The 24,245-nt window shown below is 47.2% G+C and overlaps 1 protein-coding gene across 3 annotated transcripts; it reads right to left on the bottom strand.

Moving 5' to 3' along the window:
• Window positions 1–7,417: 7,417 nt before the first annotated feature.
• Window positions 7,418–24,004, bottom strand: DNAJA3 (DnaJ heat shock protein family (Hsp40) member A3). Of its 3 annotated transcripts, none has more exons than XM_083152676.1 (12): window positions 23,865–24,004; window positions 21,983–22,107; window positions 19,151–19,234; window positions 14,522–14,722; window positions 14,211–14,363; window positions 13,939–14,086; window positions 13,751–13,815; window positions 11,892–12,020; window positions 11,685–11,800; window positions 11,503–11,600; window positions 10,473–10,584; window positions 7,418–8,227 (listed from the first exon to the last, which is right to left on the bottom strand). In XM_083152676.1, exons 1-11 carry the CDS (start codon window positions 23,959–23,961, stop codon window positions 10,475–10,477), a joined length of 1,326 nt encoding a protein of 441 aa, XP_083008802.1. In that variant the 5' UTR covers window positions 23,962–24,004; the 3' UTR covers window positions 7,418–8,227; window positions 10,473–10,474. The 3 variants fall into 3 exon arrangements, with proteins under 3 accessions (XP_083008802.1, XP_083008801.1, XP_083008803.1); XM_083152675.1 differs by lacking the exon at window positions 23,865–24,004 and adding an exon at window positions 23,110–23,362; XM_083152677.1 differs by lacking the exons at window positions 10,473–10,584; window positions 23,865–24,004 and adding an exon at window positions 23,110–23,360.
• Between the last annotated feature and the right edge of the window lie 241 nt (window positions 24,005–24,245).

The following is a 24,245-nucleotide window of genomic DNA, read 5'->3' as shown; positions in this document are numbered from 1 at the left end:
AATTTGCCATCCCTCTCATCAAATCCATCCAGCGGAAGGCCCTGAACGTGCTTCCCATACCCATGGTGTGCCCGGCTTACACCTCTCCTGGAGGTGTTGCCTCTGGATCTGACCACATTTTTTCTTAAAGCTTATATCCTCTATCCCTTCTGTGTTATGCAACTTTGCTAAATATTGCTTCCCTGACCCACTTTGTATAGTGGCCGGTCCCCTTTTTAGGCCCCTGGGAAACCCACGGAGTCAGGACTGGGGCACTTAGTGTCCATAAACGTAATCTGGACCCAATTAAACCACCTCGTGTTACCAACCCCAAATGGCGACTGCGTGTCATTCAAGTTGTGAGGGTTGTAAATAAAATTGCGTGTCACTGGGCCGGGCATTGCTCCGAGATTCCCTGATCCACTATTTGGCGATCTCTTGAGGAATTTTCAAAATACTGCATACCTCCCAACTGTCACGATTCCGTCGGGACAGTCCCGATTTTCGGGTCCTGTCCCGACGTCCCACCCGCGGCAGGCATTGTCCCGCTGCGGGGGGGTGGCAGTTGGGAGACCCCCAATCTAGTAGAATATACGCTGTGCGCATGCGCACAGCGTCTATTCTCGTATGAAAATGAGGTCGCGGCTAATTAGCATAAGCCGCGCCCTCATTTGCATACGCCCGCCCCCTTTTCGGACGCTCGCGCGGCTTCGCCGCGCGAGTGTCCCTATTTCCTCCGGACGGAAGTTGGGAGGTATGATACTGCATGTTAAAGATCCCAGGCTCACGGTTCCCAATCAGTTTTGTTTGCAATCAGCAAGGATTCCAAAGGAGTCTAAAGACCGACTGTGGGCATTTTTTTAAAGGGGCAATCACTTCTAAGGCCTGGTTTTGCCTTGTAAGTAATTGCCCCTTTAAAATACATCCACGTTCAGTCTGCACAGTTGCCAAACTTGGTGGCTCTCCTATCTGGCCCTCTGTTGGGATTCTCTGACCCAGGAATCGGCAGAATGGGGAATTGACCTGATATCTGGCCCATACATCAGGCAGTTGACATTGTTCTCCAGATCTACACCCTGTGTATAGCCACCCACATACACAGTATGAGAGAACGTTTTATTAGCATAATATAGGCTTGCAGTGCCCCCTGGTGGTAGCTGTACAGGCCTGCATTAGATGATGGAGGAACTACAGCAGTGGTTGACCCACAGCACCCTGGAGTAATATAATCACAGCACGCCTAGAATAAAAGTTCTTGTTGAGTGGGGAATGAGGGGGAAGGGCACTATGGGGAGTGTAAGGGTTAGCCTGTGCGAGGGGTGGGTTAACATACTTAATAGAAAGTGTTAGGATGCTGGCATCCTCGCTGTAGGGATCTAATGCCCAACATCCATGAGACAGATGTTTTGGGGGTTCAGTTGTACCTTTCTAACCATTTCGGATATCAGATGCCCAATGATTAGGACAGCATCTGTTTCACATACGTACCATACGGGTTCACAAATATTTACTCATTCGCAGTTAAAAAAAATAAAAAAAAAATCACTCAACTACCATAACATCCGCAGTGTGGGCCTGATTCAGCGAATGTGAAAATGCACAATGGAGGAGAAAGTCAATCCACAGAGAAAACAGCTGGTAAAATTGAAATAGAACTGGGTACGGATCGCTGATCAAAAACCACGCACACGATCCCTGCACCAGCAAAATAATTTATCAGTTTGTGCAATTGTGAGTAGTTCTGTGACTTCCACTAATGTGCGGCTGAGACCGGGTGGAAGTGGTCATCGCTGACTGCGCAGACCCTCCTCAAAAACACCTGGGCAAGCCTGACACACCCACAAAACAGGCAGTTACCACCCTCAAATAGAGATGGGTCGTTCGCGAACAAAGCAAATCTTTTGAACGGATCCCATGAAAGAACGAGTGAGCCGCCGATCCCAAAAAGGTGAACCATCGTTCTTTTACGTTCAGTTTCATTTTTAATTACAATGCATTTTCCTGATCTCATCACTGCCACCTGTGGTAGCTGAGATGTACTGACTCTGGAGACTGAGTTCAGAGAGAGCGAGGGCTGCCTAGGCATGAGGGAATATAAGAGTCGGTGCAGTTTGGGATGGTATGACAAAGATAGAAATCAGAGTGTCACTTACCCATAGAGGTGCAGTGTAGATGGGGTAGCCAATCAGGTGTAGAAGGGGTGGTAACTTAGGTGGAGGTATATAAGAGGTAGTCAGGTGATCCATCTTCCTCTTGAGTCTGGATTCCCACCCTCCCTCCCTTGTGCTAACCTACCACATGGCCTTTCGGCCTTCACCCAAATTTGGCTCTCATCAATTTAAATATTAATTGGCGGGAGGGCGCTCTCGATCAGCAGTCCAGTTTGAAGTACAGGTGGTCACTGTGAGGTATTGCCACCCTCTGCCAGGAAGGCTGGTGAGTTCTGCCCCCGAGGGGGGACGCAGGACACTTTTTTGAATAAAGTTTTTTTTATTTTGCAGGTAGTAAATACAGAGCAAAACAGCGAGTCAGACACTGTGCATATGAATCAATTGGTCCAAATCAGTCAGAATGAAGCATCAAAATGTACATTGCGTTCAAATACAGTATTGTTATTTTACAAATGAATACCTCAACTGATTAATAAAGTATAAAAGTAATTTCGCCAATTTCCTCTGACTGAGTAGCCATCTTATTTTCTATTTTTTAAGATTACATAGTTAAAGAGGCAAACAATAGAAGAAAGAGAAGGAAAGAAGAAGAGAAAGAGGTAGATAGAAAGTAGAGAATCTTTAGTCACTAATGAGTGTGCACATATGGGGGTCCGGTTTCACCCAGAATAGCGTGTCAGTGGGCATCATTGATTACCTCGTACTTAGATGGATATTAGCCTTATGGTTATCAGCATCCACATCCCTCAATATATATACTGGCCCTGGCTTCATCGAGTATGAGCGGAGTGCGGGGATTCCAACCACCTGCCCCATATCTTGTCAAATTTAGGAAGAGTGCCCCTAGACATATATACGTATTTTTCATGCTGTACTGTGGTGTTAACCAGTGCCCTCCACTCCGCCACCGTGGGTCCCAGGTCAGCCATCCAATGCCTAGCTATAACAACTTTAGCAAGGGAACATAAGTTGGTCACATATTGACCCTCAGTGTTGTTTAGTGAAGTGCTTGCTCTACTACCCAGAATACACATCCTAGGGGTCAGGGCCTGTCCAGATATTCCAGTAGATGTTATAATCAACTTAACCGCCACCCAAAATGAGCTAACCAGGGTGCACTCCCAGAGGAGATGCCACAGGTTCCCCTGCAGATCTCCACACTTTGGGCAGGCCGAAGAAGCCCGTCCTCCAAATTTAACCAGGGTGGATGGGGTCAGGTATGTTCTGTGTGTGATAAATATCTGAACCTGCTGAAACCTTGCAGAGACCGTGGCATGCCGTGACGAGGCCAGTGCCTCCTCCCACTCCTCCTCCTCAAAGGTTCCAACATCGTTCTCCCACTTGGCCCTCAGGGCGGGAAGTGAGTCTTTATGTATGAAGGACAACAGGAATGAATAGGCTAGAGAGATGGTTTTGACTTGTCCGAGATTGACCAGGAATATTTTTGCTGGGGAAGCTAGTAGTTCAGGGGGGCCATTGCTAAACTGGGTATTTAGGGCATGGCGTAACTGCAGATACCTAAAGAAGTGCACCCGGGGCAGCCCAAACTCCTCTCTCAACTGCTGGAAGGACTTCAGCACAGCTGCCTCATATATTTGTCCAATCGTCTCCACTCCCCCAGACGACCACAGACTCCTACCCGACAAGCAGGCAAGTTCAGGTAATTTGGTGGAATGCCAGAGGGGAGCTCCAGGGTCTATAGCTGTGTATCCCATCAAGGATTGGACTTCCTGCCATATCTTAACGGCCTGGACCACCAAGGGGGGGGGCGCCTCTTGGCACCCTCCCACCCAGTAATAACTGTGTGGGTGTGATATCGGGACATATTTGGTGCAAAAATGTGGTCGGGAGTGAACTTTGATCGGTGTCCTGCACCCAATGTCTAAGGAGTGAGAACTGGCCGACGCAGGACACTTTTAGAACTGTCCTCATCATGCCCTAGGAGGGGCGGCAAGACAGTCACAGCAAGGCTGGCTTTGAATTCAATGGGGGCGGTTCCTCGCCCTGGTTACAAGTTGGGGCGTTGTAGTCGCCGCCATTGCTAACGTTTATGACTGGCTGGTCTCCAAGCACTCTCTAGGCCATCCCTTTCAATAGGGTCATACCACAATAAATACCCTTTACCTTTTAAACTTATGCAGTGGTTGTCCGTGTCGTTATTTCAGGTCACGTGTCCGTGTGAGTTATTTCAGGTCATGTGTCCGTGTGATTTACTTCTAGGGGTAATCAAGGTTTAAGTTGAAAGAAAAGGTTCATCACAATAATGCAGTAGACGCCTTAGTGCTGCTACTGCAAGTAAAAGAAAGAATAATAAGGCTGCTGCTGCTAGGGATGGCCATCGGTGCAGACGCCATCAATGGCGATTCTGCACCCAGCCATAGATCAGTGTTTTACTCGGTTATGTGTGTTCTTATTTGTTCAGCTCAATGTTTATTTTTATTTTTTTAAAGTAAAAAATAATGGGCATAAATGATTGTTAGACAAAGTATGCTTCGTTATTAACAAATTACCCCTTCTTTCAAAGTGGGTCACCGAGCCGCCTAAAAGATAGGGATCTTTTCACTGACTGATCTGCTGGATCCCAGCTCTCGCTAGTGACCCGTCTTGCCCATCTCTACCCTCAAACTGGCCACATTGCGTGTTACAATCCATACGCATTTTCTGCCACTCTTCACCCTCACACACGTGTTAGGTGTACAGGATACATACGCAGTCGCTCAGTTCACAAATTCTCCGATTAGTGAGAAATCAGACCCTGTGTGACTCTCAGTCAGGTCCTCAGAGAGGAAGATCAGCCATGGTTAGCCTCGGGTAACCACAGGGGTAAAGTGCCCATTGGAGCGAGGCGTGTGTCATTCTAGAACAAGCAAGCCTGCTCTTTACACTAGACAGCATAGGTGTGCGCACATAGGGCGGGATTCACTAATAACCCCCGCTGTACATCGCCGGCATTCGCATTGTTAATAATCGCATATGCAGTAACATATGCAATTATTAACGCCAAGGCGAAGACCGGCGATGTGCAGCAGGTCCCCCCCTCCCTCCCTGCACCCTTACTCGCTGTGTGGGTGCTCCGTTTCCTCCTCCCTGCACCCAGAAGCGGTGCAGGGAGGAGGAGGTCACTGGTCCGGGCAGCACAGCAGGAGGCTGCGAGGGACACAGGTGAGGGGGGGGTGCGGCGCTGATCGGCGCGGGGCGACGGAGGACGCGAAGGGAAGCCCATAGGCTTCCATGGGGTTACCCCATCTAGGACTGGCGTAACCCCCCGCAGCGAAGCCCCGGCGGTGGGGCTTTGCTGTATATGGAAATGCGGTAAAAACACAGAAAACTGGGTTTGTACCGCATTTTCAGTTTGGTGAACCTCCCTATAGAGTGTTAGGGGTGCACAGGCACCCCCTAATGTTGTGAACACCTCCCTGACACTGGCTATACCAGCAATACTTTGTAACAAAGACTTTTGCTTTTTAGACCTGTATTCCATTAAAAGAAGCGCTCAACAATCATGGTCTGTATTGTTACGGGATACGGTCACTAGGTCGACAGTCAAAAGGTCAACATGGGGTTTTTCAATACATTTTTATGCGCCGACAGGCGGTATTTCATGCTCTACCATCGACTAGGATGCGGTGGGAGACTAAAATAGTGCCTGACGCACTGCGAGCGCTGAGAGGGGATACGGTGCTACTTATCAGTGTCCATGTCGACTGTCGCAATTCAGGGGGGGGTGAAGAACCCCATGTCAACCTTTTGACTGTCAATGTCGACTTAATGCTTGTGTCAACCTAATAACCTATGTCAGCCTTCAGTCATGTCAACCTTATTGCTGTCTATCCAATGATCCATACCCATTGTTAGCAGAACTAGACTTACAGTATGTTGTGGCTGAGAGGAGTTTTATATTGCAGTGAGTGCAAATAGATGAGGGTAGACACACCCAATGGGCGGTATTAGACACACCCAATGGATGGTGCCAGGCACTACCCTTTGATGGAGCAACCCCTAACAAAATGTGCTGCGCACACCTATGCTAGACAGCAGTAGGCGAGTCATCCTCTGTGCTGGATTCAGTTTGGCGCAGACACCTCCTGCATCCTTAGCATATTCGCACACAGGAGCTGTATCCACCTCTGAACCTTCCCTGTGTATGTTTGCTAGTGGTGCAGTGCCTTTATACAACTCCAAGTCAGGAAACTTTTTCTTGGCCTTAGATTACGGATGCCTTTGATTATTGATGGTTAGCATTCAACACCAATTGAATACCCCCTAAGTCAACAGCTTTCCAGTTAATTCACCCAACCTTTTTCATCTCTTTTTAGTTTTTAGGTCTTCTGACTGATCACTGTCACTGCTCGCACGGTCAGTATTCACCTGACCCCCCCCCCGGCACGCGGAAACGGCGTGTGCGGCCGCTAAAACAGTGAGGCTTGTGGCTAAAGGCAGCGGACTCCCTGCATTAGCCATGACCCTCGCTGTTTAAGGCAGGGATGGGGAACCTTTTTTTTGTGGCAAGGGCCGTTTGTATGGATAAAAAAACCCCTTTGGGGGTCATATGTAAAAGCATTTGTTCTGCTGCAGCAGAATAGGTCTTACAGTGTGTGCCTGCTGCCGATTATGAGGAATCTCGCTTGAATTACCGACCTCTCGCGAGATTTCCCCGTACTTGACTCCCGGGCAAAGCCGCCGGGTGGGTCACACAGACCATATATGGCCTGCAGGCCAGGAGGTTCCCCACCGCTGGTTTAAGGGAATCCTCGCCGTCATATGACAGCGAGGGTTCCCACAAAACATTGAATATGGTGCGGGGGTTAAACGACGAAGATCACTTGTTTTTGGCAATCCCCGCCATTAAACCCCCTCCCTGGCCGCATTGAATACTGCCCATAGTAAGGAAGATTAAGTGGAGTAAAGTTTCTACTACAGCACCACCCCGGACCACAAACACAGGACTGGATTTTCACACATAGGGAGGTGTATTAAGCCTGGTAAAGTGATAAGGTGGAAGGTGATCACCGCACCAGCCAATCAGCTCTTAACTGTCATATTTCAAAAATAGCTGATTGGCTGGTACTTTATCACTTCTTCAGGCTTAATACATCTGCATCAGTATTCTAAAGTGTATGTCCATCATTAGATTACCCTTTTCCAAACTCAGAACCTTTACATTGAAGACATTCTCTCAAGGCAAAGACAGAAAGATTACAATGAGATACATACATTAAAATAAACCATAGAAAACTCTTCAGAAGAATAACAAACACAATGGCGACGCATGTTGGAAATTTTATAGGCTACTTGGAACAAGAGCAGCAGTAAAACATTTCCTACATTAGATGAGCACTGGATGAAAGACATTACGCACCCGGACTGCAACAAAGGGACAATGACCTAATCTGAGCATTAATCTTACAATTTAGTAGTCTAGTCCTTTGTAATCCCCTCTAGGAGCCAAAGAGGAATTCTCAGCTGTATCCTACCTCCAAGAGCCAAACATTTCCTGTCACAGAGAAGACAGACGTGTGCATTGCTGCCCCCCCCCCCAACACATGGAATGCCAAATTGATTTAAATTAATAAGTGGGCATTCAACAGAGCAAACGTGGTCATTGGTATAATACAGCAGTTGCTGGGTTTTAAAATAAAATACACAGAAGCAGGCCATTCACACTGATTAAAGTCTACCGTTCTTCGACAGCTGGAGGGGGGAGTCAGTACGTACGTCTTATAACCTGGAACCCGCTGGCATCCCAAGTAAAACAGTGTGTGAACCTAAAGACACTCTAGAACGGAGGACCTTAATGATGCCAGAGTCAGCACTGCAACTGGGCCGCGGTGGAACAAGAAATGAATTACACAACTGAGAGGAACAGAGGCTTGGCCAGCGCAGGAAAGTCCTTCATTTACAGAGCTGAGCTCCAGGAGGCAGGTGGTGGCAGGATGCCGCGTGCAGATAAAGTCTTGCTGGTCCATCTGGCGTCACACAGGGACAGAGCCAGACGTTAAGGTGCCGCATTACACAGTTCTCCGAATCCACGGACAGAAGAGTCCAAGCTATTTCTTAGTTTCCCGTTGATCTCTTTCCTGCACAGGAGAGAAATGAGAGATCAGTCACCAATGTATATAACAAGAGACCGCTAGCAGCGTTTAAGCCTATGGAACGATTAGCTCTCCTGTGACACTACCGGTAACAGCATCAAATTGGTTCCAATCAGAGGCTACCATGTGCCACAAAGATAGCATCATAGAACCACCTAACATGGCTAATGTACTATATAGTATGTGCAATCATTTTAGAGATATACACAGATATAACTGTATATCTAAAACATACAGCGGTGGCCAAACCAGTCTACGTTTCCAAATCACCTAAATGGTGCACAGGTGAAGTCATTACTAACTGTCATATTGTGGAACTTGCTACATTCATTCCTACTATAGATCCGCAGGTGGCCTGAGACAAGTGGACTGCTGGTAGATCTTGAGGACCGGTATGGGCACCCCTGGTGTAACTACTCCTTTGCTTACTGCTAAACATAGAGAGGCTCAGGCAGAGTTGGAAATAAACAACATCAGCAAAACTTAATAAGGCCTCAGTGTGCGGGAGGTGCGTGGTGTTGGGCAAACGTGCATGTTTTTGTAAAACCCGTGCCCTGTAAATAATTGCCATATTAGAAAATAGATATAACGTTCAAGATCAGTCGGCAAACTCGGACCCCATTACATTTCACTGTGTATGCGCACAATATCGCCGTACGCAGGCTGGCCGAATCACATTTAGCACTGAGTAACTGGGTCGAGGCAGGGTTGGAGAACACGGTTTGAATACAGTAAAGGGGAGCATGTGTATCTGTAGGAAGGTGAATCACTTGCGGATACTCTGCACCGGTTGCAAGTTGCAAACTGGTAATGGCAGTCAGCTGTATGTTATTGGCTGAATGCATTTAAATCCCTCTCAATGATCTTAATCTACTCATAATAATGCTGCAATACAGTGGATCCCGAAAGTTCTTGAAATGCAGCATCTTAAATCAGGGGTAGCCAACCCAGTCCTAGTGATCTACCAACAGGTCCCGTTTTCGGGATCACCTAGCTGGTGCACAGGTGCAGTCATTATGAACGGTCATGCGTTAAAAGATCCTCAAATGGAGCTAATTACTTCACTGGTGATTCAGTGAGGAGACCTGGAAAACGTGAACCGTATGTAGCTCTCGAGGACTGGAGTTGGTTACCGCTGCCTAAAAGGTGCCCATACACTGTACAATTTAACGGGTGCGATGCACGCATCCATCACATCCCACAGCACAAAAAGTATATGCTGCACATACCTTTTTGTACTAGACTGCATTGCATCACATTCAAAACGCATGCGACACAATCTAGTACAAAAAGCACACATTGCCTATCGCACAGTGTATGGGCACCTTTACAGTATCCAGAATCTTTTCACTGCATCACTAGGACAAAAGGTTTCTTATTAAAAGCAAGAAAATGATTAAATCCAGTAAATTGTGCGCACTTGGGCTACTGAGCATAACTGGCCATACTCCCCCCCCCCCCACTCATGAATTGGTGGTTTTCAGACACACAGGGTACTCTCAATCCAGCTGCTCCATTCGACCGGTCGTCACACAATCAACTGTACGCACCTAAACTGTCACTCAAATGACGCCGGTCGAATGAGCCGAATCACTAATCGCATGTGGACCAACCATTTGATCGGCAGGACCACGCATTGCACGGGATACAGGCAAAGTATGTCGACCATAAGAAGGTCGACAGTCAAAAGGGTTTTGAGTCAACATGTGCCGACAGGCGGTAATTCATGCCCTACCATCCACTATGGCATGGTGGGAGAATAAAACAGTGTGCCGAGCGCAGCGATACACTTAAAATTGTGTCCATGTCGACATTTGGGTAAAAATAATAATTCAAAAACACTATGTCGACCTTTTGACTGTCAACCTAACCCATGTTGCATCGACCTAGTCCCCTGTCGCCCCAACAGTGTAGAACGAGATTGCGCACACTCGTTCTGGTGTATGGGGCCTTTAGGGTTTGTTTATATGATGGATGTGCTTCAGTTACTCCACATCCTGTGTTTTATGACTGGCTGTCACCAGCTCTGGTTTTGCCTATTTAATGGACCAGTATCCATTTTATTTGGTACTGGACCAACAAGCTATGCACTGTAACATGTCCCTTGTGTTCCCCTCTGCACTGGCCCCATTGTGTCTTCCCCAAGTTCTGATCAGAGGGTAGAATTTAATTTGGCGTAATATAGAAAGAGCATGTTCTGTAACAGACAATAAAGATGGCCGCCTCCTACCGTCAGGAACTAAACATTTTCTTTAGTTTGCTTAGGAATCCCTCCTTGTTCTCCCCTGCCTGCTCAGCCTCAGGACTGTCCTCACCAGCTGCGGGTCTCTGCTTGGCGCTGCCTAGTGGGCACAAACAGCAAACAGTCACCAACCCCAGCCACTGCACTACGTACCCGAATCATCCCAAACTACACCGGCCAATCAGGACCACCACCCATTGATTCCTTCTGATCACCAGCCTGAGTTGGTGTGAAATGCCCCTATTCCGCCACATGTCACATGTGGGTTAAATCATAAATGCACCTACCAGCAGTAGATGGCTGCTGCCTGCATTTTGGTCGGTACACGCTAAAACAATATTGGCCCAGTCTGCCATTCCAGGCAAAGCAGACATATTGGTAAGTGTGTATGGCATGGCCTGTTCAAGAGTGCCGTCGTTCCCTGCACCTGCCGATACAGGGTCCCATCAACTGTAGGATCAGCTAGCTACATGTGGTTTTGATGTGTGGTCTACCTGAGGTTTAATGCTGAATAATCTGTTATTTGTAGGGTGTGCGTAGCTATCGCGGTGAAATAAAGGACTATATTTAACACTAAGGAGGGTATTTATTAAAGCTAGTAGATAACATTTAGAGAAACAAAGGAGTACATGTATGAAGCAGTGATAAGGGAGAAGTGGCCAATGGCAACCAATCAGCTGCTCTGTATAATTTATATTATGTAAATTACAGATGTTACTTCAGTGCTGATTGGTTGCCGTGGCCCACTTCTCCTCTGGCTCACTTCTGCCTTATCACTGCTTCAAAGTCCTGTGTATATAAAACGATAGGAGCTGGTACTTTATCTCCCTCCGAGCTTTGAGAAGTGTTGCATTTGTGATCATGGTAAATCATTGTCTACACACACAATATTGGACACACAATATTGGACACACAAGGTGATAGCGGACACAGAAATAAAGTCAAGTCGTTCATGTAGTGTCATATGTGTGGCTCACACATTTCACTTGTACAAACAGCTGCCAGAACTTTACGCTACCTGTATTTGTGTTTGTAATTCCATTCACTGTGCCATCCATGTCGGTCTCATCCTCTGCGAAGCTCATCATCAGTGCCCGCTGTCTGTCTGTCAGGTTCCTATGGGGACGAAGAGAAGTGAGAGATCCAGACAGCAGTGATGTGGCAGCAGGAACGGTCCTTACACCTCCCTGGCTCACTCACCTAGGAACCTTAAGCTTGATATGGATGTAGTGGTCGCCATAGCCGTAACTGTTCATTCTTGTGATGCCTTTGCCGCTTATCCTGATGCTCTGATCTGCCTGTGTGCCAGCTGGTATCTGGGACGAAGCAGAGCCGGGTGAGAGGGATATAGGAACACACACACACACACACACACTAGCGGATATACACTGGAGGCTAAACACTTACATTGACATTGATCGGTTCGTACAGCCCTTGCGCCCGGGACGTCCCACCCAAAACTGCTTGTGCGATGGAAATAAACAGGTCCGAGTGGATATCTGCGCCGTCACGCCTGAAGATGGGACTCCTCTGCACCTGTAACATATCAGCATCGCAACGTTTTACAATGTCAGAAACCTTACCAAGGGAGGTACCCACATGTCATCCTTACACCCCTGGATGGCAGCACAAGTAACACCTAGATTAGTACAGGTGTTAGCATAAATCCTGTACTGTTCTGTACTATACGTCATTAGTAAATAGTCACTGATACAATTAGAAATACTTCTTATATCCAAATAATGAAAAGAACGGCATTATAAATGAATTAAGCCCAATGTCAGGTTATGGTACTGGACAAAAGCGAGCATATTCCTTTATACGGTGCACGGGAATCATTCAAGGAAATTAAAATTGCAGGCATGTGCATAATCCACCCACTTATACAGCACTATAACCCTGAATGTCAGATTGCTGTGGGCACTCTCATATCGGCAGATGGCCAAGATAATTGTACCGTGTCTCAAATATCCATCGGTCATACTGAAGCATTAAGCATGTGTGATGCAATAATGTTTGAAGTCAGCCGCATTGGGCTGTGTATCTGCACCGATAATTATCCCGGTCCTCCCCATGGGATGAAAGGTCTCCTGCCCAGGGAGGGAGCACAAACATCATGGCGGAGATCTCTCGCAGCATATGGCCATGAGGTCTGCTGGGTAACAGGCTGGTCTGACTGTTTACGGCCAGCAGTACTAATTGTAAACAAACACATTTATAAATGATGACACCATAGATTTGCTGAAATAGGCTTCATTCATTCATTCATTCAAACATTACTGTAGGAAGCAATGACTGTATGCATCATCGCACTGTTCTCTGTACCATGAACAGTCTGACCTCTAGTTACCTGTAACTCAGCGACTGCAGCAAGAGCTTGATCCTAAGGCTGTGGTGCTCAGCCGAAGGTCAAAATTGGTTTTTCACGTTATTTTGGGGCATCTATGTCAACCTGGGCACTGTAAAAGTTTTTTACCAAACAAAAATCATGAAAAACTCATTGATCTTTTGACCTTGTCTACCAATAGATGTTGTTTGTCGACCTTTTGACTATCAACCTAGACCATGTAGATCTGATGAGAGGACAGAAAGTGGTTCTCTAAGCACCCTTCCAGTCCAGTTTGTAAGGCTATCCATGCTTGGCCACAGGTGACAATTTGTACTGTAGCCAAATAAATGTAACCATCTATTATACTTCACCCTTTGTGTGCCAACATCTGTGAGATGTGTAAAATATCCGCTAAAAAAATCTCAGCGTCGCTCACATTTGTTATATAAATTCAAATAATAAAAAAAAAAAGTGTGAAAAATGATTTCCTATATAAGGTAACATTACGGGTCATTCTGGTGAATACAGATGTTTGCTTGCCAATGTCCACACCTATTTTGACAAATTCACTTGGCACTCAAAGGGTTAAAAGCTGGACCGTTAGGGTGCTTTAAGGACCGTCTTTGGGAACCTATGCCATATGCATTTCTGCTTTACTCAAATTATATACGTGGCTTAAATATACATTCAGTTGAATTTGGTATATTATTTTTTTTGTAGGCCTGAACTTGTAAGCAGAATAGATAATTTTTTTTGTTTTTTTTTAAAGACCTGGGATGTGACTGATGCAAGATCTTGCAACGGAAATCAGTTCTGCAGTGCACAGCGCTGCCCTCTGCTGGGCATAATCAAAAACTTCATAACTTTGAATAACATTAACAGAAAAAGGCTAAAAAAAAAATGCAGAAAGACCACAATGAGCCACCTGACTACTAACCCGAAACGTGATGAAGATTTCCTTCTTCCCCACCGGCATGCGAACAGTCTGCCCATCTTCCACACCTGATGGAGACACAGTACACGTTCTTTTATTTCTCACCAGAACAGGCAGTTGCTGCCAGTACGCGTCAGTAAGCGCCATCATGCTGCATATACAGCTGTAGTGATCACCGTTTGCACACTTACCAGCAGGTACCGGCACTGTCACAGACTTCCTTAACTGTGTCTCTCCACTCCCATGGCAGGACATACAGGGAGTGGTCATGGTGGTACCCCGCCCACTACAGCGTCGACATGTTGATCGCATAACAAAGGGGCCGGTGTTAATGGTCTCCTACAAAAGATACAGTATGACCATATGGTTGGTCAGATACAGATTCCTGGCACCAGATAGGCAACACATTGTGATGGAGGCCGTGTGGCCTGACAAAAGTGAGGATAATATTTGCTCCCCTTACCATGCCAGTGCCGTTGCAGTAGTGACAGTGCTGAAGTTTCGTGCCAGGCTCATTTCCTTTCCCGTTGCACCTCTGACAGCTCTCTGTGATTTTCACTGACAGATCTTTGTTCACCCCCTTGGCTGCCTGGGCAAACGTGAGGTCCATGATGTACTGAGGGAGAGAGCAGTCATATTAGACGATGGGCTAGATCTGCAGCGCTTCACTTAAGTCACTGCTATCTGCTTCCACAGTGTGTAGTGGACAGGAACTCTTCACTTGTCATGGTAGGAGAACATTCAGACATGAGGAGGAGAATGAGCAGAACTCACCTCTTGGGGCTGATCGAAGACATTATTGAAGTCGCCAAAGGGAGATCCTGAAAACTCCCCAAAGATCTTGCGGAAGAGTTCCTCCGGATCGACAGTGGGGCCGCCTCTCCAGTACTGCTGTCCGCCTCCGCCGGCACCCGCTGCAAAGTCAGCAGTGCCATACGCGTCGTACTGCTTGCGCTTCACTTCATCGCTGAGAACCTAAAAGCAGGAGGAGGTTTGTGAATAGAATCCGGCAGCATGAAACATCACATACTAGAGATCAGTTATTGATGTCTAATACCAGACACACTGTGCCTAATAATTATCTAATACTTACGGGGCACCGGAAGTCAAATTCAAATACATGCGATTTGGGCGCTTTTTAGATTTGTCGCCGCAAATCACAGAAAACGTGACCAAATCGCATGTACATCCCCCTAATGCAGGGCTGGGCAATTGCGGCCCTCCAGATGTTGAGGAACTACACATCCCAGGATGCTTAGAATTCGTTTTGCTATGTGGCCATGCTGAAACTGATGCAAGGCATGCTGGGATGTGTAGTTCCTCAACATCTGGAGGGCCGCAATTGCCCAGCCTTGCCCTAATGTATGGGTACCTAACAGTACATGTGTATTCTCAGCCTGTAAATAGGTTGATGATGGTGGGCTACGTTTCACTACTAGGAGGCACTGCTCCTTCACCGATCCCCATGCCCCTTCATCATTTTATAAGAAGGGGGTAATAAAGGACATAGACCATGCAATTCTGTAAGAGTTAGTCTTCAAACGTGAAAGTCCTCTTTTGCCCATGTGTAATGGTAGCGGAGGAACGCCCGCATGCAGGACCTTCTTACCAAATAATGGTCACTCTGTAATATGGTCCGTAGACCAATGACACAGCACCCAAGGGAGACAGAGAAAAGAAGACCTGTCTCAGTGTAGGCTGGCCCTCCTGTTGCCATGGGACACTGACTGAGCCTTGGTGTTTGGCTGTCCCCTACTGAGCAGCATGGAGTAATAATACACACAGGCAGGGGTGATATTGGTACGTAGTCTATACACGGTGAAATGTACGTTTTATTCCATCCCGATCTAATCGAATGGCGCCGTGTACACATTCCATTTAGACTATATAGTACCTGCACAGTCTAGTTTTCTTTTTGATTTCGATGCCGCGAGGCAACGCATCGGGATCAAACGCATTCAATTGTGCATGGATCATTAGGTTGAAGGTCGACACAAGCATTAGGTCGACAATGGCTAGGTTGACATTAGGTTGACAAGGTTTTTTCCCCCCCGAATGTCTACATGGACACCTTAAGAGGTACCGCTGCGCTCGCCATGCTTCAGGCACTATTCTTTTCTCCCTCCGTGCCCTAGTGGATGGTACAGCATGAAATACCGCCTGTTGGCACGTCAGCCGCCCCCCCCTAAAAAAAGTGAAAAACTCTTGTCGACCTTAGCTACATCGACCTAATTTCAGTGTACCGTTCGGTTAATGTTCGATATTGATTCAATTTTGCTTACATAAGCAAAATTGAACAGAAAAATAGACTACATTGAACGGTGTGTACGCCCTATTAGGGTGTAGAAGGTAAATGGACGATCACATTTCCAAGCAACAAAGATGAATGAGATCAACTAATTGTAACAGGCCTCCTAAGGGAATGCAGCACTCCGTATACCTCACACTTCTCCTAATGACTGCACAACTCTCCCGTTATACTGATAGCCAGTCACCACAGCAGCAGTAGTGTGTAACCGTTACCTCACACTTCTCCTAATAACTGCACAACTCTCCCGTTATACTGATAGCCAGTCACCACAGCAGCAGTAGTGTGTAACCGTTACCTCACACTTCTCCTAATGACTGCACAACTCTCCTGTTATACTGATAGCCAGTCACCACAGCAGCAGCGTGTAACCGTTACCTCACACTTCTCCTAATGACAGCACAATTCTCCCGTTATACTGATAGCCAGTCACCACAGCCGCAGCATGTAACCATTACCTCACACTTCTCCTAATGACAGCACAACTCTCCCGTTATACTGATAGCCAGTCACCACAGCAGCAGCGTGTAACCGTTACCTCACACTTCTCCTAATGACAGCACAATTCTCCCGTTATACTGATAGCCAGTCACCACAGCCGCAGCATGTAACCGTTACCTCACACTTCTCCTAATGACAGCACAACTCTCCCGTTATACTGATAGCCAGTCACCACAGCAGCAGCATGTAACCGTTACCTCACACTTCTCCTAATGACTGCACAATTCTCCCGTTATACTGATAGCCAGTCACCACAGCAGCAGCATGTAACCGTTACCTCACACTTCTCCTAATGACTGCACAACTCTCCCGTTATACTGATAGCCAGTCACCACAGCAGCAGCATGTAACCGTTACCTCACACTTCTCCTAATGACTGCACAACTCTCCCGTTATACTGATAGCCAGTCACCACAGCAGCAGCATGTAACCGTTACCTCACACTTCTCCTAATGACTGCACAACTCTCCCATTATACTGATAGCCAGTCACCACAGCAGCAGCGTGTAACCGTTACCTCACACTTCTCCTAATGACTGCACAACTCTCCCGTTATACTGATAGCCAGTCACCACAGCAGCAGCGTGTAACCGTTACCTCACACTTCTCCTAATGACAGCACAATTCTCCCGTTATACTGATAGCCAGTCACCACAGCCGCAGCATGTAACCGTTACCTCACACTTCTCCTAATGACAGCACAACTCTCCCGTTATACTGATAGCCAGTCACCACAGCAGCAGCATGTAACTGTTACCTCACACTTCTCCTAATGACAGCACAATTCTCCCGTTATACTGATAGCCAGTCACCACAGCAGCAGTAGTGTGTAACTGTTACCTCACACTTCTCCTAATGACAGCACAACTCTCCCGTTATACTGATAGCCAGTCACCACAGCAGCAGCGTGTAACCGTTACCTCACACTTCTCCTAATGACAGCACAACTCTCCCGTTATACTGATAGCCAGTCACCACAGCAGCAGCATGTAACTGTTACCTCACACGTCTACTAATGACTGCACAACTCTCCCGTTATACTGATAGCCAGTCACCACAGCAGCAGCGTGTAACCGTTACCTCACACTTCTCCTAATGACTGCACAACTCTCCCGTTATACTGATAGCCAGTCACCACAGCAGCAGCATGTAACCGTTACCTCACACTTCTCCTAATGACTGCACAATTCTCCCGTTATACTGATAGCCAGTCACCACAGCAGCAGCATGTAACCGTTACCTCACACTTCTCCTAATGACTGCACAACTCTCCCGTTATACTGATAGCAAGTCACCACAGCAGCAGCGTGTAACCGTTACCTCACACGTCTACTAATGACTGCACAACTCTCCTGTTATACTGATAGCCAACCACAGCAGCAGCGTGTAACCGTTACCTCACACTTCTTCTAATGACAGCACAACTCTCCCGTTATACTGATAGCCAACCACAGCAGCAGCGTGTAACCGTTACCTCACACTTCTCCTAATGACTGCACAACTCTCCCGCTATACTGATAGCCAGTCACCACAGCAGCAGCGTGTAACCGTTACCTCACACTTCTCCTAATGACAGCACAACTCTCCCGCTATACTGATAGCCAGTCACCACAGCAGCAGCGTGTAACCGTTACCTTACACTTCTCCTAATGACAGCACAACTCTCCCTTTATACTGATAGCCAGTCACCACAGCAGCAGCATGTAACCGTTACCTCACACTTCTCCTAATGACAGCACAACTCTCCCGCTATACTGATAGCCAGTCACCACAGCAGCAGCGTGTAACCGTTACCTTACACTTCTCCTAATGACAGCACAACTCTCCTGTTATACTGATAGCCAACCACAGCAGCAGCGTGTAACCGTTACCTCACACTTCTCCTAATGACTGCACAACTCTCCCGCTATACTGATAGCCAGTCACCACAGCAGCAGCGTGTAACCGTTACCTTACACTTCTCCTAATGACAGCACAACTCTCCCTTTATACTGATAGCCAGTCACCACAGCAGCAGCATGTAACCGTTACCTCACACTTCTCCTAATAACTGCACAACTCTCCCGTTATACTTAGGGTTACCACCTTTCCCCTTTAATTCCGGACACATATTAATTACACAGGTTCTGTGGCTGGCTGACTTCAAGACTCCATATCACCTGGTTTTAAACTTCCACAGAACCTGTGTAATTAATATGTGTCCGGAATTAAAGGGGAAAGGTGGTAACCCTAGTTATACTGATAGCAAGTCACCACTGCAACATGTAACCATTACCTCAACTTCTCCTAATGACAGCACAACTCTCCCGTTATACTGATAGCCAGGCACCCCAGCAGCAGCGTGTAACCATTACCTCACACTTCTCCTAATGACTGCACAACTCTCCCGTTATACTGATAGCCAGGCACCACAGCAGCAGCGTGTAACCACTGCCTCACACTTCTCCTAATGACAGCACAACTCTCCAGTTATACTGATAGCCAGTCACCACAGCAGCAGCGTGTAACCGTTACCTCACACTTCTCCTAATGACTGCACAACTCTCCCGTTATACTGATAGCCAGGCACCACAGCAGCAGCGTGTAACCGTTACCTCATAGGCTTCTGCCAAATGAGAGAACTTCTCCTTGGCCTGCGGGTCCTCCTTGTTTGTGTCTGGATGGTATTTCTTGGCGAGCTAGAACAAAGCACAGATCACTTTACTTACAATTACTAATATTTATATACACTAACAGGCATTCCCAACCTCTATCCTCAAGGCACGGTAACAGTCCAGGTTTGAGAGCAGGTGACTTAATTATTTTGATGAAGCCTGGATAATCACTGAATCCTGCGGACGGAGGTTGGGAATGCTGGTACTAACAGCTTTACCTGTACCTCAGGTGAGACAATCATTGTATTCAACATTTCTATAGAAAAGGACATGGAAACTGGTCCATTTAACAGGAGCGCATAGACTTGGGGGGTGATTCAGTTTGGTTTGCAAAAGCAAACTTCTTCTTTAACGGACAAAATAATGCTGCACTGCAGGTGGGGCAGATGTAACATGTGTAGAGAGTTAGATTTGGGCGAGTTATTTTGTTTCTGTGCAGGGTAAATACTGGCTGCTTTATTCTTACACTGCAATTTTGATTTCAGTTTGAACACACCACACCCAAATCTAACTCTCTATGCACACGTTTCATCAGCCCCACCTGCAGTGCAGCATGTCCATTAAATAAGGAGTTTGAATTAGGCCTTTGGTTTCATATCTAAGGGAAAACTAGACTATTTATACTTATGTTTGGGAAATGAGTACCCCATCTGCTGACCACTGTGTGTGTGTATTGGGGGCAAATAAGCCTTACTGAGTGGGCAAGAACTTGGATGAGACTGAGCCCCTATATAAGGATAAGCCAATGTATACAGGTGGGCACTTATAACCCTATCTCTGCATAGTAGGGTCACTCAATAGCAATAAGGTGGAGGGCAGGAATAGGGTCAGCTGGATGCTTTCCTCATTAAAAGGCCCCCATACACTACAGTGATTTGAGCCGATTTCATTGGTTCCCGATGGATCGGGATGAGAAATTAGCACAAATTAGATGCCTTTTGATGTCCCCTCGGCTCCTGTATGTAGGTCCCCTCTAATCCACCTCTCTGCGGCATGGGATACATCACGTGACAGGACTACATGCGATTCTGCCACCTGCGATGGTCCCGGGCGGCTTGGCTGGCGATCCAGTGCTGTGATACATGCTTATCTAATATATTAAAAGCCTAAGGCTGCTCCTCACCCCAATGGTGTGCTAGTGACCACTAGATGGTGCTAAACAGAGCTCCGTTCTGGCGTGTACACCCACCTTCCTGCATCTAGAAGAGGGAAGTGTTTGGCAGACATGATAGATCCCCGGCTCCCAGCAGCTCTGTCATATTGACATCATGGTAACCAGTAAGACTAATATTGCTACGATTAATGATTTATAGCTGCAGATTCTCCACCATGTTGTGTAACAATCAGTCACATGATGCACTGAGCAGACAAGCCCCCCACCAAACAGTCACGTGACCTCTGTCAGACATCCATACTGTAGAGATTTAGAAAAGGAGATGATTTGTAGAGACACAGCTTGGACACCAAATACATGCGGACATAGAAACTTAGGCATGGCGGCTCCCTTAGATATTACTATGTAAATGTTTGTACATTACATTAAGCGTAACTAGACTAATCAATATGCTAAGCCACATCAAGAGATTTCATTCACATAGTACTTTGACCGTTGTGAAACCAGGTCGCATGAGGGTAGAACTGCCCCAGACACCCCATTTTTGTTTGCATGTGAAAAATACCAACATTGCATTTCTAGAACAGTCTGGAAATTCCCTTCATCAAATGTTTACAGGACATCAGTTACTATTATCAGGTCTATTTGTGCTGAAATAAGCAATGCTATAGAGAACCCGGCCTCCCGCCCCCTCCCACCTAACCATAACCCTCCCCGTCATATTACGATCTGGATGCCGAAAGTAGAGATTCTGGCTCCAGAATTGTAAGTTATCCCAGTGCAGGTCTCCCGGCCTGTGTAAGGTTTCTGGCTGCAACTACTGATACTGCACCTCTAATACACAGATTTGCCACTTCAATACTATCGCCATCTGTCTCTCCGCTATGTCTTCTTGGATGTCTCAGTGTTTTCTACCCTCCCGCATAAACTCACCTCCCACTTTTTCGCTATCTCCTCTCGCCCCATGTGTGCTGCCTTGGTGTTATTCTTCACTCCTCCCTCTCCATTAAACCACACATTCAGCACCTCTCACAGTCCTACCAGTTCAAGGATCAGACCCTCTCACACAGGGTCCAACGAAGACCCTCATCCACTCACTGGTCATCTTCAGATTGGACTACTGTAAGCTCCGCCTATCTGGCCTCCCTGACAAACTCCTCTCCCCACTCCAATCTATCCTCAATGCTGAAGCCCGGCTTGTCTTCCTCTCCAAATGCACTATGTTCACCTTCCCCCCTTTTACATTGTTAAGCCGGGTTGGACCCAGGATTTTGACCCCCCCCCCCCCCCCATGGCCGAGCCTTTCGCACTGTACACGGGTTGCTCATTAAACAAAGGGTGACCTGGTAACCCTTCTTATAACCTGGGTTGTTCAACCAGGTTATTCAGTTTGGTGTTTTCACACTGCACCTTGACCCGGCAATAACCAGGTTATAGATGCGGTGTGAAAGGGGTATAACAAGCCCTACACTGGCCCCACTTCCTTTTCCAAATCAAGCTTCTCACACTCACTCTCAAAGCCCTCACCCATTCCTCTCCCATTTAGATATTTGACCTCATCTCCCTTTAACTGCCACCCGTCCTCTTCTCACCAATATTTCAGTGTCCTGTCCCCTGATGCCACTATCTTCACTTACCATGTACTTGACCTAAATTACCTGGTAATAGGCCTTCTTGATCTCTTTCTGGGTGGCGGTTCTTGGGACCCCCAAAACCTGGTAGAAGTCTGTCTTGCTGCTGACTGAGGAACTTGTGTGAAACTGTGAGACATGTCCCGTGTAGGCTACAAAAAAATGGCACGACACCTGCATCAATGATTGGTCAATAAAAACCCTACACTAGGGGTCAGGGAACTTTTTTACCCCCAAATATATTTGGTTATACCGACATTATCCCCTTGATTTAAAGCCTATAACCAGGCATAGAAACTCGGTGCGGCAGTACAGACTGCGTGCTACAGAGATGGCGCAGCAACTAGTCGACTACTGAAGAAGCGGGCGGATTTGGAGGCGGGGCCCGGGGCATCAGGCAGGGAAGTGTGCTATACACAAGGGCCTGATGCACTGCGTCAGGTCCTTGTACACTACAGTACTGTAACACACACAACCTTCCACATAAATGCTATAACACTTGGAACGATATATTCATATATTCCATATATCAATGGACCATTGGCTGGTGTTCCATTGTGATATATCTGAAGGGCATCGTTCACAGATATATTGTCGGCAGTGCAGCCGATGCCAGATTATATATTGGCGCAGCATGTACGGGTGATCTGCCGACCGCCGGTACAGGCAGTCGGTGATCGACAGCTCAACTGGGTGGGCACGTTAGTAGTAATAACGAACCACTTCACCGCCATGGCCACAACTTGCAGTACACAATAGTATTGGGCGGTTGTTGTGACTACACTTCAGAGAAATTCGCTGCAACGTGCGCCATTCCTAGTCCACGGCTTAACACTACAGGACTGAACAGATGGAGGTATAAAACATGGCAGGAAACTGGGCTGTACAGGGCATGGAATGGTACTAGAGCACTGGAATTGTTAGAAGGGGAACATCAACATACTAAAAAGGAATGACAGTTGGTTCTGGGCCTGTCCTTGTACATTGGCAGCTATGGAGACACCGGCACCCACACATATATATAACGCACAGGTCTATTATAGTGGGGCACTATGTCACCACTGATGTAGAACAACAAGTCTCAGCAGCACCAGATGGCGTGTCAGTATAACCTTGGAGCACCCTGCACATGTAAGCAGAGCCCGGGCACTCACCTCCTGCAGACACCCGGGGGGCGGCCGCCCGCAGGCTCAGCAGCAGAAGGGCGCCTTCCACCCGGCGCCAGCGATGAGCCGCCGGTGTGAGCTGACTCCGAGCCCCGCTCAGGGCAACGGAGAACCAGCGCGAGGAGCAGCGGGCCGCCATCTTGCCGGAGACACAGCGCCTGCGTCACACAGTCACACACCGGGGTGGAAGAGGAATGTCACTAGGACACCGGAACTCTGCCATCTTACGCCACCCCGCAGGTCTCTATGCCGTAACGTGAGGCCAGTGGCCGCCATCTTTGTACTCCCCCTGTCAATACTTCACCCAGCAGCGCTCTATGCGTGAGGCCAGTGGCGGCCATCTTTGTGCTCCCCGAATGTGTGGTGCACAAACTGTGCTCAATGAGATGTACATTTTGTAGAGATCAATTGAAGACTGGATGTTGCTGATAACAACCAGTCAGATTCTACTTATTTAGCACCTTTTAGCAGATAATAGAATATGATTGGTTGTGATTGGTTATTTTTTTCACATGATTATCATAGATTGTTATGGAAAGGCCAGAGCATAAGAATGCCCTAGTTACTAAAATTGCAGGTCTATTCAAAAGGGATGTTGCTATGAGCAACCAATCAGATGCTATCAAATATGTTCTAGAAGGTCCTTAATAAATAAGTATAATCTGATTGGCTTCTATGGGCAACATCCAATCTTTAATAGAACTCCCATCTTAGTAATTAAACCCTGTCTAACAACAACATACCTCCTAACTGTCCTAATTTCCATGGGACAGTCCTGCTACCCTGGGCCGGCAGTCCCGCGGTGGGGGCAGAGCTTAGCAGAGCAGCGAGGAACAGCATCTATTCACTGTGAGAGAGGGGCTGAGGGTATCAACAGCAGTTCTCACAGCACTGCCCATGTCCCCAAGGCAGCAAAATGGGGGCGTGACCTTGCAATTATGGACATCACAATCGGCCCTTTTGCATGCAACCCCAGCAAGTGCTGTGGGTACGATAAACCTATAGTACAGTACTTGCACTAGTGTATGGGCACCTTAAGAGAAGGTAAAGCACATGAGGGAAGAGGGCCCTGCTTGTTAGAGCTTACATTCCGCAGCATGACCCTCACTAACGGTGCGTACACA

The sequence above is a fragment of the Crinia signifera genome, chromosome 7 (assembly GCF_055691185.1).
Source record: "Crinia signifera chromosome 7, ASM5569118v1, whole genome shotgun sequence".
NCBI lineage: Eukaryota > Metazoa > Chordata > Amphibia > Anura > Myobatrachidae > Crinia > Crinia signifera.
This window is presented reverse-complemented; position numbering and strand designations above follow the sequence as displayed.

Excerpts from the sequence above, each read along its gene's own strand:
- DNAJA3 (XM_083152675.1), bottom strand. The coding sequence starts at position 23,260 with ATGGCGGCCCGCTGCTCCTCGCGCTGGTTCTCCGTTGCCCTGAGCGGG. Across the intron at positions 22,108-23,109 it reads CCCCCGGGTGTCTGCAGGAG|CCTACACGGGACATGTCTCA; the intron begins GTGAGTGCCCGG and ends ATTTTTTTGTAG. Across the intron at positions 11,601-11,684 it reads ATCAAGCTTAAGGTTCCTAG|GAACCTGACAGACAGACAGC; the intron begins GTGAGTGAGCCA and ends TCGTCCCCATAG.